Source organism: Takifugu rubripes, unplaced genomic scaffold, assembly GCF_901000725.2.
Source record: "Takifugu rubripes unplaced genomic scaffold, fTakRub1.2, whole genome shotgun sequence".
Classification (NCBI taxonomy): Eukaryota; Metazoa; Chordata; class Actinopteri; order Tetraodontiformes; family Tetraodontidae; genus Takifugu; species Takifugu rubripes.
Window position 1 is genome coordinate 335,889 of NW_021821632.1, and position 16,297 is coordinate 352,185.

Below are 16,297 nucleotides of genomic sequence, written 5' to 3' on the forward strand. Positions count from 1 at the left end.
ACATTAGTGGTGATTCTGTTTGTCACCGCTTAAGGGATATTTGGGTGGATTACAGCTGAAACCCACCAGAGAGCTCGTGGCCGGTGTCACATCATTTCCAAACGCAGTCATTTCTTGGCTCAATCACCATTCGAGGCTCATCCTTGTGGTTTTTAATAGTTTCATTACACCCTGTTGAAGGAAGTCTTTTTAATGAAATCATTCTTGTTTGTGGGTTTTCTTTTTTTCCGCCCCATCAGTTGGGAGCGGCGAGTGGACGACCGAGGCCGGATCTACTACGTGGACCACAACACCCGCACCACCACGTGGCAGCGCCCGACCATGGAATCAGTCCGCAACTTTGAGCAGTGGCAGAGCCAACGCAGCCAGCTACAGGGCGCTATGCACCAGTTTAACCAGAGATACCTCTACTCTGTAAGACGGCATCCCTCCTTTAGCGCCTCATTCTTTAGGGTCTTTAACCTTTTCTGTTGTAGTTCACCGCGCACGACTGTAAATCATTGGCACATTTAAACGTTGATATGGCGTTGCAAATGTCGTGTTTAGTTACAGCTACAGGCGCTGACTGGGTCAGGATCTGAGTGCTTTTTTCCATCGGCACAGGGAATTATTTCTTTAGTCGTTGTTCGGGTGGCAAAAACGAGACATTTGAACTCCTGTAGAATGAACAGATATTAACCCTGTGATGAATGATGCCTCTGTGTGTGTGTGTGTGCGTGTGTGTGTGCGCGCACCCATCCATCCATCCCTGTGTTCCAGGCATCCATGATGTCTGCTGAGAATGATCCTCTTGGCCCCCTGCCTCCTGGTTGGGGTGAGTTCACAGCTGCTGTCCCGCGTCAGGATGGGCGTGTCCTGTCTCCATCAGTGTTTACTGCTGATGCCTGCAGGGTCTGAGCCTCCTGTCTTCTGCTCCTCCTCAGAGAGGCGCGTAGACTCCAACGACAGAGTCTACTTTGTGAACCACAACACTAAAACGACGCAGTGGGAAGACCCTCGGACCCAAGGGTGAGTTCTGAAACTGGCTCATTGATGAGCAGTTCTGACCGGACGGCTCCTCTGGTGGTTCTTCAGCCCTGAGAAGGACCTTCTTTGTGCGACTCCATGTCAATAGAGTGTTTATCTTTCTGTGCACGTGCTCGTGTGAAGGCTACAGAATGAGGATCCGCTTCCCGAAGGGTGGGAGATCCGCTACACGAGGGAAGGAGTTCGCTACTTCGTGGACCACAACACCCGCACCACTACATTCAGCGACCCTCGCACCGGCAAATCCTCTGTGTAAGAACGCTTTTGCGTCCTCCACCCGTCGCACACGTGATCACCGAAGCCCTGACGAGGAATCGGCTGGACCGGAGCCTGAAGCGCTCAAAGACGGTGCGAACGAAAAAGATCTCATCTGTCAATTCTTCTGTCTTAGGACTAAAGGCCCCCAGATTGCTTATGAGCGGAGCTTCCGGTGGAAGCTTGCACATTTCCGTTACTTGTGCCAGGTGAGTCTGTCCCGGGCCCCGGCTGCAGAGGGCAGCTGCGCAGCAGCTCTGTGCACGTGTTGGGTGTGTGACTGGTTGCAGGCGCAGGGATAATGCTGTTCCTTGTGCTCCTCAGTCCAATGCTCTCCCCAGCCATGTGAAGATCACCGTCTCCAGGCAGACATTATTCGAAGACTCCTTCCAACAGGTGAGAGCTGTGCTGGTTCCGCCAGATTGGTGCTCGGCATGGCACCAGCCTGCAGCTTTCACGTTTGGATCCCACTCTGAATCCAATTTGACGTGGTTCCAAGTGTCCTCTGCTGTCAGGAGCCCTTTAAAAAGAGCTCACAGTCTTGTGTTGGTGCTGCAGATTATGGCCCTGAAGCCGTACGACCTGAGGAGGAGATTGTACGTCATCTTCAGGGGGGAGGAGGGTCTGGACTATGGAGGATTGGCTCGGTAATAGAAGCTACCTGCTGAATCTGCTAAACGTAAGCAGGAATTCCCCCCGCTCACGCCGCTCTCGTGTGGCCTTGCAGGGAATGGTTCTTCCTGTTGTCCCACGAAGTGCTGAACCCCATGTACTGCCTGTTCGAGTACGCTGGCAAGAGCAACTACTGCCTGCAGATTAACCCGGCCTCCACCATCAACCCCGGACCACCTCTCCTACTTCTGCTTCATCGGCCGCTCATCGCCAATGGTGGAGTCTGGAGAAGCCTCAGGTGGCCACCACGGGTCACGTGGCGGCGCGTACCTGGCGGGTCGCGACCTCACCCGATGCTCTCCGTCTCTCGTCTTCCAGGCTCTTTTTCCACAGCAAGTTCATCGACACGGGCTTTTCGCTGCCTTTCTACAAACGCATGCTGAACAAGAAGCTGATCCTCAAAGACCTGGAGTCCATCGACCCAGAGTTCTACAATTCTCTCATATGGATCAGGTAATTCAGTTTATGGTTCCCTTGGACTGGAGTTTACCTTTGAAGGAGAGACCTCTCGGGTGTTTTTAGTACAACTGCTTTTGATTGGCTTCCTTGAGTCGGAGACCGCCTCCGGTCCAGCAGGTGCCTCCTCAGCTCGGAGCCAGATTCATTCTGAGCCCGTTTCTAACGTCTCGTAAACGACTCCGGCCTTCTTAGTTTCTGACCGGGCTCCTCAGCTCACGTGAAGCCACGTTCATCAGGGACGGCCCAGCTGGCTCCAGAACAGCTTAGAGTTCTACGTCCCCTTGAGTTGCTTTTGGACTCTAGCGGCTGGTGTCTTCTCAGGGACAACAACATTGAAGAATGTGGTCTGGAGATGTACTTTTCAGTGGACATGGAGATCCTGGGGAAGATCACGTCCCACGACCTCAAACCTGATGTGTGCCAACTCCTGGTGACAGAGGAGAACAAGGAGGAGTATATCAGGTTCCCTACAAACACATCGGGTTGATGCTTTGAGTGGAGATGGAGACGAGTGTTTGAAATCCATCCTTCCTGCAGTCTCATGGCAGAGTGGAGGTTCTCGCGTGGGGTCGAAGGTCAGACCAAAGCCTTCCTGGATGGCTTCAACGAGGTGGTCCCGCTTCAGTGGCTTCAGTATTTGATGAGAAGGAGCTGGAGGTGGGCGGCCAGGAGATTCTGTCCTTTTGTCGTATCGATATCTAACGTGGATCAGGGCGTCTCTGAAATAACGAGGGGGGTATTTCGCTGTGTGTGTGTGTGTGTGTGTGTGTGTGCGTGCGTGCACAGGTGATGCTCTGCGGCATGCAGGAGGTGGACTTGCAGGACTGGCAGAGGAACACGGTGTATCGCCACTACACCAGGAACAGCAAACAGATCATCTGGTTCTGGCAGGTACGGTCGGTCGTCCCGTACCGGCGAGCGGACGCCGGGGTTCAGAGGGCAGCTGGTGGCGCCCGTTCAGGCGTAGCAGGAGCACGTTGGCTCTCACGCCGTCATTATTCTGACCCGTTTGTGAGCTGTAAAGTGGTTCTGAGTCTGCGTGACCTCACTCCTCCACAGCTGGTGAAAGAGGTGGACAACGAGGTGAGGCTGCGGCTCATGCAGTTCGTCACGGGAACCTGCCGACTTCCTCTTGGTGGCTTCGCTGAACTCATGGGTCAGACGCACACACCCGTGCACACGCACGCACGCACACACACACAGATGCATCTCACTCTGGACCTTTCACTCTGCAGGAAGTAACGGGCCTCAGAAGTTCTGCATCGAGAAGGTGGGGAAGGACACCTGGCTTCCTCGGAGCCACACCTGGTGCGTGCTGTTGACCCCCCCACCCAGATCATCGTGACTAGAGCAGCGCTTAACCTCTTATCGTGTTGAAGTCTCATTTATAAGCTGAAATGTCCTCACGCTGTTCTCTCTGTTCTTCAGTTTTAACCGGCTGGATTTGCCTCCTTATAAGAGCTTTGAACAGCTGAAAGAGAAGCTGCTGTTTGCCATCGAGGAAACGGAAGGATTTGGCCAAGAATAAAAGCAAATGTCCACTTCTGTTCACCTCTCTCCTGCCCATCGCTGGTCATTCAGCCAAGTTAAACAAAGTTGCACAAGATAACCACCAATGTATATAAGCTATTTTGTGATTTGAAAACCAAATCTTAATTTGCTGCATCTTTATTGCCGCAGCCCTGAAACACAAGATCCTCCCTCATGAAATATGCAAGCATTTCAGCCAATCTGTCCCAAAACAGATGAGTATTTTTTTATTTACCTCCCCTCAGCTGGCTGCCTTTTAACAGACAGGAAGTGGATTGGAGAGGATGTTCTAGTGAAGGCGCAGTCTTCTTTTAAAGCTCTAGTTCTATAGAGCTGCTCAGAAAGGTGATATCGGGGTCCGGTGCCTGAAGCCTCCTCCCCCTTTATCAGACCTATATGATGGTAAAGAGCCAGAGTTTCAGGAACATTTGACATTAAACAATATTTCCTTCTAGCTGCTAACCCCCCCCCAGACACAGCAAATGTACCTGGGACTCGTTTCACGTCCGACCTGACAAGAAAGTACCAAATTAAAAGTAGAAATGAAAGCTGAATATCAAGTGTTCAGCTGCTTAAAATGTCGTTCAGAAAACGCAGCTCACAGCAGCCTTACAGCGCTCCGCTTCCATCTGGGTCCTCACCCGCTCCCCTGGTTTTTCTGTCTCTTGTTGGTGCTTATTCACCAAGAGGATTCGCTTCGGAAGGTTCTTCAGAAGTTCTCCTTTATTTTTTGGGCCTTGAAGCTGCTTTAGAAGCTTCGGACTCTTCATCTGTGGTTGCTGGAGTTTATTAGTCGTGTAAATACCGTGTCAGAAACATCCAGGAGGGACAAAACCAGTGAGGGAAACTGGAGCTGAAGGAGCAGATTCAGCCAGAGCGTCAGAACTTTGTGCTTCCTTTTGAACAAACAACCTATAATCACCGATAAATCAAGTGTATATGAATATTCATTGTATAGCGAAAAGTCCGTAAGTATTAGAATTGATTCCACAGGGCCGCCACTCCTTTGATCTGTGATGCCTTTGTTCTTATCAGAAATGAGCGCTTGGGCTGGGAGGGAGCGCCTCACCTGGACAGGTGTGTGTCTGTCCTCAGAACTGATTCCCCAGTCTGCTCATCATCAGCGTGCAGGGATCTTCTCACTGTGCTGACTGTTCTTTAGGCCTTCGGAAGTGCGTCCAGACTGTAACATATCGCGTGTAGATACACTGTAAACACCAACCACACTGTACAGAATGCCCCCTTACTGGAGAGACCTTGTGTATAGAAGAGCCATTTTTAATCTGCTTTCACCCATTTCAGTGAAGAGAGATGGATTTATGAGTCTAAAAGAAATAAAAAGGAAAACGGATCCCTTCCCTGGGTGTGGTTTTTGTGTGTAAGCTGGATTTCCTCAGATGAGCTTTGGCCAGGTCGTCTTCCCGCAGTTCTTCCAGTTTAAATAGAAACGAGTATATTAAAATCAACAGGAACAATGTTGTCCCTATCCCTAAGCTCCATCCCAACATCCATGGCAACATGGGCCCATCCTTGGAACACTGAACCATGTAACATGGCTGTTTTATCACCACTAACTTCTAGCTTCTCCTCTACCTTTTTCTAACATATCTCCTGGTTCGTTCTGCCCTAAAGACCTGGGCACATATTTAGCTGCTCGGTGTCACGTGTTGTTCATCGGGGTCCAACAAGCATGGTTACCATGGTTACACACGTTACCACATATACAACTGCTGCGCCACATCTCTTGGAATCAGAGTTTAGTTTGTGTTCACATGAGGCTGTTTTACCAAATCTCTCATTCAAATATGTCGTGGTTTTGTTAGTTTCTTCCTGACTGTTTCAGTGGCTTGTTGCTGCCCTGTACAGGGTTGCTTGTAGTTGCTTCCACATCACTGTAGCTGCAGCACCTGTTGTACACTGATAATCTTCTTTATCTCCCTCTTAGAGTAGCAGCTGGTACTGTTTTGTCTCTGGCCTACTAGGAGGTCTTTGACACCTCTCAGAAGTTTTAATTCTTTTGTGTGTTGAGCAGCCATTGTGGATTTTGGCATGGGGAATTTAAGTCCCTCATGATTTACGGCTCATTTCCAGATTTTGTTTGGTGCTCGACCAGACTGAATTTCACTAGCCTGTGTTTAGGATAGGATAAAAACTTTATTGATCCCACATCGGGGAAATTCACATGTTAGGGCGGTAGCCCGTGGTGTACAGTATAGTACAGTACTAAAAGAAATGTACATGTAAATCTTATGTACATTACTATGTCCATTATACATTATACACAGAAATTAAAAATTATATACCTCATCAATGGAGTCCAGAGAGCAGTCCAGGACTGAGCCAGATTGGTTCTGGCTATAGACGAGGTATGATGGGCCGGTTTTGTCAACCACCATCTAAAGTCCAAGCTTTTCTTCTCCTGGTGGTATGAATATCAAACGGACCCAAACGCGCTCATCTTTGAGAGCTTGCGCTTCCCCCTGTGAACATCACAGGGGGCTTCCCTGTTGTAGCACCTGTGCTAAATAACTACAGTCGGGACACATTCACAACTTCTGTGGAAGCGTGCGCTCAAGTAACGGACATGCTGCCACTGTTAAATGGAGCCGCTACGTTACAGCCGAGAGGACACAATGGAACGGTGTTGAAGCAAAGAAGAGCTGAGCTAAAGAAGCAGGACAGGAAAGACCCCTTGGCACTTGGAAGTATTGGAGAGGCCAGATTTGGCATTTTTAAATGTAAATGGCCTGAGTCCTGCTGTGATTTATTGCTTTCATCATTGAGGAAGTTGAGCCAGCAGAGGATGTGGTGGCTCTTAGAAGAGCCTTTGGTTGAAGGAGGCCAGCAGAGGTCTACTTGGAGCTGGTGTACTTGGTCACAGCCTTGGTGCCCTCAGACACAGCGTGCTTGGCCAGCTCCCCGGGCAGCAGCAGCCTGACAGCGGTCTGGATCTCCCTGGACGTGATGGTGGAGCGCTTGTTGTAGTGAGCCAGACGAGAGGCCTCGGAAGCGATGCGCTCGAAGATGTCGTTGACGAACGAGTTCATGATGCTCATGGCCTTGGACGAGATGCCGGTGTCGGGGTGCACCTGCTTCAGCACCTTGTACACGTAGATGGCGTAGCTCTCCTTCCTGGTCCTCCGCTTCTTCTTGCCTCCCTTAGCGGCCGTCTTGGTCACGGCTTTCTTGGAGCCCTTCTTGGGGGCGGACTTGGCTGGTTCCGGCATTGTGCTTCTCCACGGTAGCGGAGGGCGGCCACAGAGCCGCTCTTTATACGGGCCTCATGGAAATACCACTGTGTGGTCTCCCTCCTGTGATTGGCCGAACCGCGAACACGTGACCGGTCACAGCGTCAGCTCCGCCTCCTGCTGTCCACAGCCTGCCTCGACAGGGGACAGATGGAGACAGCTTCCTGTCCTGGCTCCTCTTTATTCAGCCACATCTTCACAAGATTCGGACTGGTGCGCGCATGGGTGCGTGTACGTATAGTGTGTGTGTGTGTGTGTGTGTGTGTGTGGGGGGGGGGGGTCCTGATGTCAACCGTGGTAAACACTGTATCTGTTATTGTCTGACATGTGTGTTTCATGAATCACTGATTAAATTATTTAACAGATCAAAAAGTAAAGCAGCAGTAAACAAATGCGTAAATCTGGTCTTTGGTGTATAATAGGAAAAGTAACTGATGACTTCCGGTTGTACCGCATTAACCATTTAATCCCAAATTTTTCCCAGACACAAAAATATCCCAATCATGTGTCATTAGTATCCCTTTGAAACAATCAGTCATAATTTTTAGAACTTTTCATGGAAAAGTGTGTGAAAAAGTGTGTTTTATTATCGGTCACAATTGTGAACGGTGGGATACTGTGTTGTATCAACCATTGTGTGTGTGTGTGCGCGCGCGTGCGTGCGAGCGAGCGCGAGTGTATAAAATCCTTATATCAAAGGCTAGTTATTATCACTTTTAAAAGTTCCAGCATTGCCTCTAAATGCTCTCTCATTGTAGTTTGGATATTTTACATATAAGCCTTATACTATCGGCTAGCAATATGAATACTTGGAGCACTGTTATGAATATTGAGGTTAAGACAAAAAACAACAACAATCAATGTATTTCAACATTGTAACTTTAGTGCAACTTACTTTAGTGCAACATTCATTTGAAAACGTTCATTTTTAGTGCAGTATACATTGAACACACTGAACATGAAGGTAAACATTTAAGCTGAGGCCCTTGGGTCTTCTAGCTGGCCTTCATTGTTATGGCAGGAGGTGGGGGAGCTGGAACAGGGGAAGGGGGTTGGGGAGGGGAGGGGAAGGGGGTGTGGTGAAGGCGAGGCCATCATTCCAATCATGTTCTGTTTGCATCACTTCTGCATATGCATTCAACAGCCTTGCTGGCAAATGACCCGTTTCTCCCTCATAGTCCATGTCAGACCATCACTGAGTACAGCATCTTTTTCATTTTGAGGGACGATTGCAATGCTGCATGCTTTGTCTGGGAACTCATCTCGATCCAACAAATCAAGAACTTGACTCAAAGTAAATCTTAAAGAAAACACAGCAGAAAGTTTGGTAGCCAGCTAGTCTTCCTGGGGTGTGTGTGTGTGTGTATATATAAAGTTAGGTGGAATTAGTTAGCTAGTCATCTGTGTGTGTTTACAATTAGGTACAAAGTTAGGTAGCAGCAGAAAGCAAGGTAGAACAGTTAGCTTATGTGCATTAGCATGTAGATACAATGGGTTATCCCACCGGTCACTATTGTTGCCAGTGACATCTTTGTGAGTTCTATGACCACATTAAACAAAGTCGAGTAATTGCAAATGCATATATCAATACTAGACACCTTAAACATGATGTGTACCAAAAATCTATGTCCCATCTTTGTGTTAACATTTTCACTATTGTGACCAGTGGGATTAAACAACTTTTTGTTGTTGCACCAACAACATGTAGCTCTTTCGGGCTCATTAGCATAAATATTAACATTCACAGCGAGTTCACGTTATTCCCGCTTGAAGAGTCGCTGCCTCTGAAGCAGGAACTGAGCTCTTCGCAGACGGTGATGGGCTCTTAAAAGAGCCTTTGGGTTGTTGCCATGGGAACAGACTAGCCTCCGAAGCCGTACAGAGTGCGTCCCTGCCTCTTCAGAGCATAGACCACGTCCATGGCGGTGACGGTCTTCCTCTTGGCGTGCTCGGTGTAGGTGACGGCGTCACGGATCACGTTCTCCAGGAACACCTTCAGCACACCGCGGGTCTCCTCGTAGATCAGCCCAGAGATTCGCTTCACCCCACCGCGGCGAGCCAGACGGCGGATGGCTGGTTTGGTGATTCCCTGGATGTTATCACGGAGAACCTTCCGGTGCCGCTTGGCGCCTCCTTTACCGAGACCTTTTCCTCCCTTCCCTCTTCCAGACATTCTTGCTGTTGGACTACAGACAGACTGGCTCCAGAGCTGCGCTCGCCTCTTATTAACACAATTCTGAGGACGTGATTGAAACCACCGAAGGAGACCGCTTTGGTTCTTTGTGTGCGGGGCCGCCCCCTGCTGGCTGAGACGGGAACTACACGTTTCCTGGAACATTGCTCGTTAATCTTTATTTAAAATGTTCAGCTCTTATGTCCACGGAACTTTCTTTTGCTATGTTTATATTTTAAAGTATATTGCCAGAAATTGTTGTAAGATCAGCCTATGCATGAGAACACCTGGCTCAGAAAATTTGATGAACTACAACCACCACACAACCACCACATAATAGCGAAGAAAGAATAGTGATAATTATTCAAATAACTCAAGCTTCTACACTCCTGACACACACCTCTCACACACATTTATCTTCTCTAGAGGATACTTTGCACTTTATGACTTTTGAGGGCAGCTCACTTTCGTTTCCTTTCTTGTTTTCTCCAATTTCTGACCATGGACTCATTTCCATTAAAATGTCTTGCAGCTGCTCGATTGCCATTTTCAGCCGCATATTCGATGGCCTGCAGTTTAAAGTAAGCCTCATTCATACGTGTGTCGCTTGGCCGGCGCCATTTTAGGGGATCCTTACGCGTAGGTGTGCCGCTAATCGATTGGCGGAGCGTTTACCGTAGTGCACCTACCAGAGGCACACAGCAGATTTTGGAACTCAGTCCACACACAAAGCGCACCATATTATAAGGCGCACCGTCGATATTTGAGAAAATCTCAGTATTTTAGGTGCGCCTTATAGTCGTGAAAATACGGTACTTGTTTTCAAGGCCTTAAAATCCCATATTTACTGGCATGCATTCGCTTAGAACGACCGTTCAAATTTAAAACGTAGCGACAAAGGCCCTGAGTCGTCATGTAAATGATAAAAGCCCTCGCTGTGTCTGAAACCTCCCCTATACCCTAATAGTGCACTCAATATATCCCACAGTGCATGGTGAAAAGTAGTGTACCACTGATGCGCCCTAATTCGGTAATATATCCCATCAGCCTTTGCAGTATCACGTGACAATCTGTCAGTGGTGGGTAAACGAGGCTAGATGGCATATAAATGTTTTTATTGTCCACTATTTGTTTCACATATCTTACTAAAGTGTAAAATTCTTTCACTTTAGTGGAACATTGCTGCCTCCAGTTTAATAGGTTTTGTGCGATTATAAGCATCGTATTAGATTATGTACCGCTTTAATTGTACTCTGCTAGAGTTGGTGCATTTTAAATGGAGATTTAAAGTACTGTGGGAGTGACAGAAACATAACACAGACTGATGGATTGAATTGACTTCTTAAGGGAGTGATGATGACATTAGTAAGATGATCCAATGCTGGACGGAAAAGGACCACCTCTTCTCTGGGAAGAGGTTTTCTGCTGCAGCAGGATGGGAGTGGGTGGTGGCCAAATGTTATTAAGGATTGTATTTTATTGCTGTACCTTGTAATCTGGTGTGATCACAATCATTAATTACAATATAATCAGAAACTACACTGATGGATTTCTGCAATTTGTTTATGTCCTTCTGAGTTCTGTTGAAGGAAATTGGCCTGACTGGAATGCTGACTCCAGCACGAGCAGCAAAAAAGTGGGAGAACCTCAAAAAAAACCCTCCAAGATTTGTAATATGTATATATATATAATATATATTGTTTTAAATTTAGTCTAAATGTGACAGACTAATAATTATAGCAAATGTAGCATTACTGTTTGAATTATTAGCGTATTATAAGTAGAAATAGTTCCCTCTCATGGATGAGGCAATAGGTGGCAGGCCCTCGATTCAGCCCCCATGCCTCATTCTGGACAGGACATTAATGAGAAACCAACATTCACTTCAATGTATCTTTATTTATATCGCATCTTTTAATATCAAAATTGTCTGTAGGCACTCTACAGAACCCCTGGGCCTGGACCCCCAACAAGCACCAATGACAAGGTAAAACTCCCTTTTTGACAGGAGGAAACCTTGAGCAGGCTCATGTAAGGGGCCATCCTGCTGATGAACGCAGCAGAACAGGAGGCTTTACTTTCTCTTCTTTACTTTGCCCTTCTTCTTCGACGCCTGGCAGCTTTCTTGGCTGAAGCCCTCTTCGTTCCAGAAGCCTTCCTCACTACTCTCCTTCGCCTTTTTGGGGCCTTCCTTCGGCGTTTTGATGTTTTCTTGGCTTTACGACCTTTAGCCTTCTTGGGCCTGCGGCGTGGCTTCTTTCCGGCACGTCGCTTGGCTTTACGACCTTTAGCCTTCTTGGGCCTGCGGCGTGACTTCTTTCCGGCACGTCTCTTGGCTGCCGGCCTCTTTCTTTGGGCTACCATTGGTTTGCTGGTCATCCTGAAACACGCAGAAGCTCCGGCGCCCGTGGTCCGGACCAAAGCTCCCTTTTTTACCAAAGAGGTAATGGCAGTCTTGACCCGGGCCTTGTTCCTATCCACATCATATCCCTGAGCTGCCAGGATCCTCATGAGGGCAGCCGAAGACAGGCCTTTGCGCTCCATGGATGTGGCCACAGCTTGAAGGACAAGGTCTCTGGCGGTGGGCCCTGATTTCCTCGCTCTGCTAACCTTTTTTGCACTCATCTTTGCTGATTGTTTTCTGTGTACAAAAAGTTGCTGGAATTCAGTAATTGTGAGAGACAAAGAGAGAGAAAAGCACCTTAAGTTTTCTGTTGATTTTTTTTTTGTGTGTTTTTACTACTTTTTTTTAAAACTGTTGCCATTGACAAAGGTCAATTTACTAACTTAAATGCATTCTAGTCACTTTTGTCTTGTTCAGTCAGAAAGGGAGGACGGGACAAACTGTTACCTATGTAAGTTTGTCCCGTCCTCCCCCACAGTTTAGCAGAGGATGGAACACTATTTACGATGATATAGTCACATCCACATATTGGGCAACACACAGTAGGAAATCATGTTTTACAACTTCCATTACAACAACGTGTTTTCTTCAGGAAACAGCATATTTTCCCTGAAGAAAACACGTCCAAATCCATTGCCCCAGAACTTCCTGATTTTGTATAACACCATTTTGTTTCCAATTACTTACCTTGTAGGTTGTATTTGTGAATTTGCTGAATGGTTGTTTATTAGCTATTAGTAGTCTAGCAGTAGTAGTATAGTTGTAATACTATTTAAGTTATGTTTTAGCAGCATAATGTAACATTTAGTGCTTTGATACAAAGCACTAAATGTGAGCAACATTTGATCACTGAAACCTAGCATTGTAAACTTCTCACTGCTGTTTTTTTGGCTAAATTGTGCCATAGTATTTGCTAATCCTATGTAGTTTGAGTTGCTTTGATCAGGTCTGCTTTGGTTGTGGCCGTGCTTTATTTGCATTTGCTGGGGTTTGCTTTGTTTTGACTTTCTATATGCTGATTTGTTGAGTGTAATTTAATTTGAATTGAGTAAAACAATTACTTTGCTTGGCTGTTGGCTTTGAAGCTTGGATCTATAGGGTTTCTGCCCGAAGCTTTGTCCGGCTGGTGAACTGAGCCACAAAGCTGTTTTTCCTTTTAGAGCTATGACATGGCATGTGTTAATTTTGGAATTAACTTATTCCAGTGATTTATTCTCTTGAAATGGTACAGGACATGATCAGGACTGTGTTGTGGTTTCAAGGTCTTCTTTCTGCATTTTCAAGAATCAATATTAAACAAAATATTCATTCTTCCGCCACAGAACCATCAAAGTTTTCATCTTCTGTATCTGAATTAAACAGCTGCACTATTTCAATGTCCAATCCCGAATTCCTCTTCTTAATCATCTGAATCTGACTCACCGACCGATTCTTGTTCAGCGTTGATTTTGTGAAAGCTCTTCCAATACATGAAGACGGTATCATAGCCCATGCGTCTACAATCCACCCGCATGAGTTTGACACATATGCTCTAAAGCCTGACTGAAACATCTGAAGCAGGCTGTTCCTCTGCAGGTGCTCCAGTAACTGAGTCACCACCAAATTCTCAAGAACTTTAGAGAAAAAAATGAAGGTTGGATATTAACCTAGAATTTGATAACACATCAGGATCCAGTTATCTTCCTTTTTTCTCACGGGAGTTTGTTGGTGCACTGTGCACGCTGTTTGTTGTATTCACTTTATTTAAAAAATTGAATACTCAGACATTTCTAGTTACTTGCCAACAACAAGGGGAAATAATTCAAATTTAGTGAAGGTAATAGGTGCATAGAGTGCAGGTTATTAATGGCTCTGGAGACAGCTTGGAGACAGCTCTGAAGTTGTGTGAGGTAGCCAAGAGAAGGTAGCTGCTGCGGCACTGCACTGTAGCGTAGCGTACTTCTCGTAGTAACCGTTTTTTCCCCACTCGGCGACACACCCGCTGAGAAAATGACTCTTGTAATTGGCGACTCAGTCATGTGCTACGTGAAGCCCTAACCCTAACTCCAGCGACCATAGTTAGGTGCATTCCGGGTGCCAGCCAATCTAAAGCTGCTGGCGAGAAGAAAACTTAAATTCTGTAAAGCTAATATTTACGTCAGAGCAACATCCTATCCTCACCTCTCCTCTCCGAACCAAACCTCTCCAAACCACTTCACTCTCCTTTCATTTCCTCTCCTAACCAAACCTCTCCTCTCCTAACAAAACCTCACCTCACTTCTCCTAACCAAACCTCTCCTCTCCTAACCAAACCTCTCCAAACCACTTCACTCTCCTCTCCTAACCAAACCTCACTTCACCTCTCCTAACCAAACCTCACCTCACCTCACCTCTCCTCACCTCACCTCAACTCTCCTAACCAAACCTCTCCTCTCATAACCAAACCTCTCTTCTCTTCTCTTCTCTTCTCTTCTCTTCTCTTCTCTTCTCTTCTCTTCTCCTAACCAAACCCCTCCTCTCCTCTCCCTACATGAGCCTGTTAAAAGGGAGTTTTTCCTGCCACTGTTGGTTGTTGGGGATTAGGCCCTGGGATTCTGGAAAAATTTTGATCGTAAAAGACGCTATATAAATAAAAATTGATTGATTGATTGATTGATGTGAGGCCAACTGTACTACTGACACGAGTCCATACAAAACCAAACTTGCAGGTTTGCTGAGAGAGTTTGAGAGACGGTTTCATCTCTTTAGCGAACTCGAGACAGAATTGGTAGTTTTTCGCAACCCTTTCATAGTCAGAAGTTCTGATGTGCCTGCCGACATGCAGCTTGAAATAATACACTTGCAGTGTAATGTGACTCTGAAAGGCAGATTTGCTTCTGTAGACTTGGACACATTTTATCCCTGTATTCTGCCAGGGTACCCTAAATTAAGAGCACTAGCAGCAACATTGCTGTGGATGTTTGGGACGACCCACCTCTGTGAGCAGGCTTTCTCTGTAATGAACCTGAACAAGACAAAGCTGCGCTCAAGGTTAACACACAAGCACTTAAATGACATTCTGAAGTTGGCAACTACTCAGGACACGGTGCCTGATATCGATGCACTTGTGCAGACTAAAAGATGCCAAGTGTCAGGAGCAAAAACTAATCATGTCTAAATTCTGTGGAATGCTCAGTCTTCAGACATTGTTTTCACTATAAAAAGTATGAAGTTAGTCGTTAATACTGATTGCTACTTCTTTAAAAAAAAACCAAAAAAAACAGTTGGTAATCAGATTTACTGCACAACTGCTTGGGAGAATAATTGTACACATCACATGTGTATGTTTTTTTGTTATAATTTTTCAATTTAATTTCGCATTATGTTCATAAGTTCACAGAAGAGTTGCATTAATTAAGGACTTGATTCAGCAAGTTGCCATGAGTGGCCCTGTGTTCCTGGTTAAACTGGAGGTCTAACTTGGCTTCGATTTCTGTCATTGATGTAACCTGGAACATTTCTCACATGTTTTTTTTGTTATTGTTCAAAGCTATATTGTCAAAATAATCCAAGCTCATGCCTTCCATGTCATCTGTTTGCTCTTCTAGGAGCTCGGTTGTGAGATATGGCAAACATTGTTTATGTGCTTTTTTGCACGTTTTGTGAACTTTTGTGATGTGTAACTGCACAACTTGAAATTGCACTTACTTTTAAAGGCTCAGGTTGTTACTTTTTATTATATTGAACAAAATTTCTTGAAATAAAGATTTTTTATTGCACTTGTTTTTGTGCTACGGCCCCATTGAGTTCATATATAGTTGTATGCGGCCTCTGAACCAAGACGAGTTGGACACTCCAGGAATAGGTGCATAAAGTGTAGTTTATTAATGGCTCTGGAGGAGAGAATTAGCGAGCTTGAGACACGGTTCCGCAGCTTGGAGTTAGCTGGAGTTGCGTCAGGTAGCGTAGCTACAGCTAGCGGTCCCCCGGCAGCAGCTGAGCAGCCAAATATCCCGGAGGGCTGGGTGATGGTTTGCAGAAAGCGTAGCCCCAAACAAAGGCCCACGGTGCACCACCTTCTCGCCAGCAGCCATACATTGGCTTCTATGTCGCCCGCTCTGGCCCCCGGAATGCTCCTAACTATGGTCGCTGGAGTCGGCTTCACGTAGCACAAAACAGAGTCGCCAATTACCAGGGTCGGTTTCTCAGCTGGTGTGTTGCCGAGGTGGGAAAAAACGGTTACCACGGGAAGCTGAAGGCAAACTTTACTTTACTTAACTTCCTGTCACAAAAGCACAGGTGGAATTAGGTGACATCTCGCGCACACACACACACACACACACACACACACACACACACACACACACAGACTGATACTGGGCAGTTATACTGACACAGAGGGGTTAAGTATATTTTAATGTAAGATGTGAGCCAGTAGAAACTTTGTCACAGTGTCTGTGTGGGGTAAACAACCAGGTGAGTATTTTTTTTCGCAACTTCAGTCTGTTAGCAAGTCACACCTGAATTAAAACAAATTGAATTCTGAAGCTAAGGTGGAATGCCGAATGCTTG

At 46.4% G+C, this 16,297-nt stretch overlaps 4 protein-coding genes across 4 annotated transcripts; 1 reads left to right on the forward strand and 3 right to left on the reverse strand.

Annotated features, from left to right (window-relative positions):
• The first annotated feature begins 177 nt into the window (after positions 1 to 177).
• LOC115248323 (NEDD4-like E3 ubiquitin-protein ligase WWP1) lies at positions 178 to 3,959 on the forward strand. The gene is given in 17 exon segments (XM_029831973.1): positions 178 to 414; positions 760 to 814; positions 924 to 1,008; positions 1,150 to 1,278; positions 1,418 to 1,490; positions 1,606 to 1,677; positions 1,840 to 1,928; positions 2,009 to 2,120; positions 2,122 to 2,174; positions 2,272 to 2,406; positions 2,734 to 2,874; positions 2,950 to 3,047; positions 3,050 to 3,069; positions 3,199 to 3,303; positions 3,472 to 3,568; positions 3,648 to 3,720; positions 3,841 to 3,959. Coding segments are annotated over 17 exon segments (1,659 nt in total). The 5' UTR covers positions 178 to 192; the 3' UTR covers positions 3,941 to 3,959.
• Positions 3,960 to 6,745: 2,786 nt separating this feature from the next.
• LOC115248315 (histone H2B 1/2) lies at positions 6,746 to 7,208 on the reverse strand. The gene has a single exon (XM_029831963.1). The coding sequence runs from the start codon at positions 7,167 to 7,169 to the stop codon at positions 6,795 to 6,797; it is 375 nt and encodes a 124-aa protein (XP_029687823.1). The 5' UTR covers positions 7,170 to 7,208; the 3' UTR covers positions 6,746 to 6,794.
• A 1,843-nt stretch (positions 7,209 to 9,051) lies between these two features.
• LOC115248321 (histone H4) lies at positions 9,052 to 9,407 on the reverse strand. The gene has a single exon (XM_029831970.1). It carries the CDS (start codon positions 9,361 to 9,363, stop codon positions 9,052 to 9,054), a length of 312 nt encoding a protein of 103 aa, XP_029687830.1. The 5' UTR covers positions 9,364 to 9,407.
• Positions 9,408 to 11,242: 1,835 nt separating this feature from the next.
• Positions 11,243 to 12,013, reverse strand: LOC101077311 (histone H1-like). Its single transcript, XM_011621188.2, has one exon. The coding sequence runs from the start codon at positions 11,986 to 11,988 to the stop codon at positions 11,452 to 11,454; it is 537 nt and encodes a 178-aa protein (XP_011619490.2). The 5' UTR covers positions 11,989 to 12,013; the 3' UTR covers positions 11,243 to 11,451.
• Between the last annotated feature and the right edge of the window lie 4,284 nt (positions 12,014 to 16,297).

Excerpts from the sequence above, each read along its gene's own strand:
- LOC115248321 (XM_029831970.1), bottom strand. The coding sequence starts at position 9,363 with ATGTCTGGAAGAGGGAAGGGAGGAAAAGGTCTCGGTAAAGGAGGCGCC.
- LOC101077311 (XM_011621188.2), bottom strand. The coding sequence starts at position 11,988 with ATGAGTGCAAAAAAGGTTAGCAGAGCGAGGAAATCAGGGCCCACCGCC.
- LOC115248315 (XM_029831963.1), bottom strand. The coding sequence starts at position 7,169 with ATGCCGGAACCAGCCAAGTCCGCCCCCAAGAAGGGCTCCAAGAAAGCC.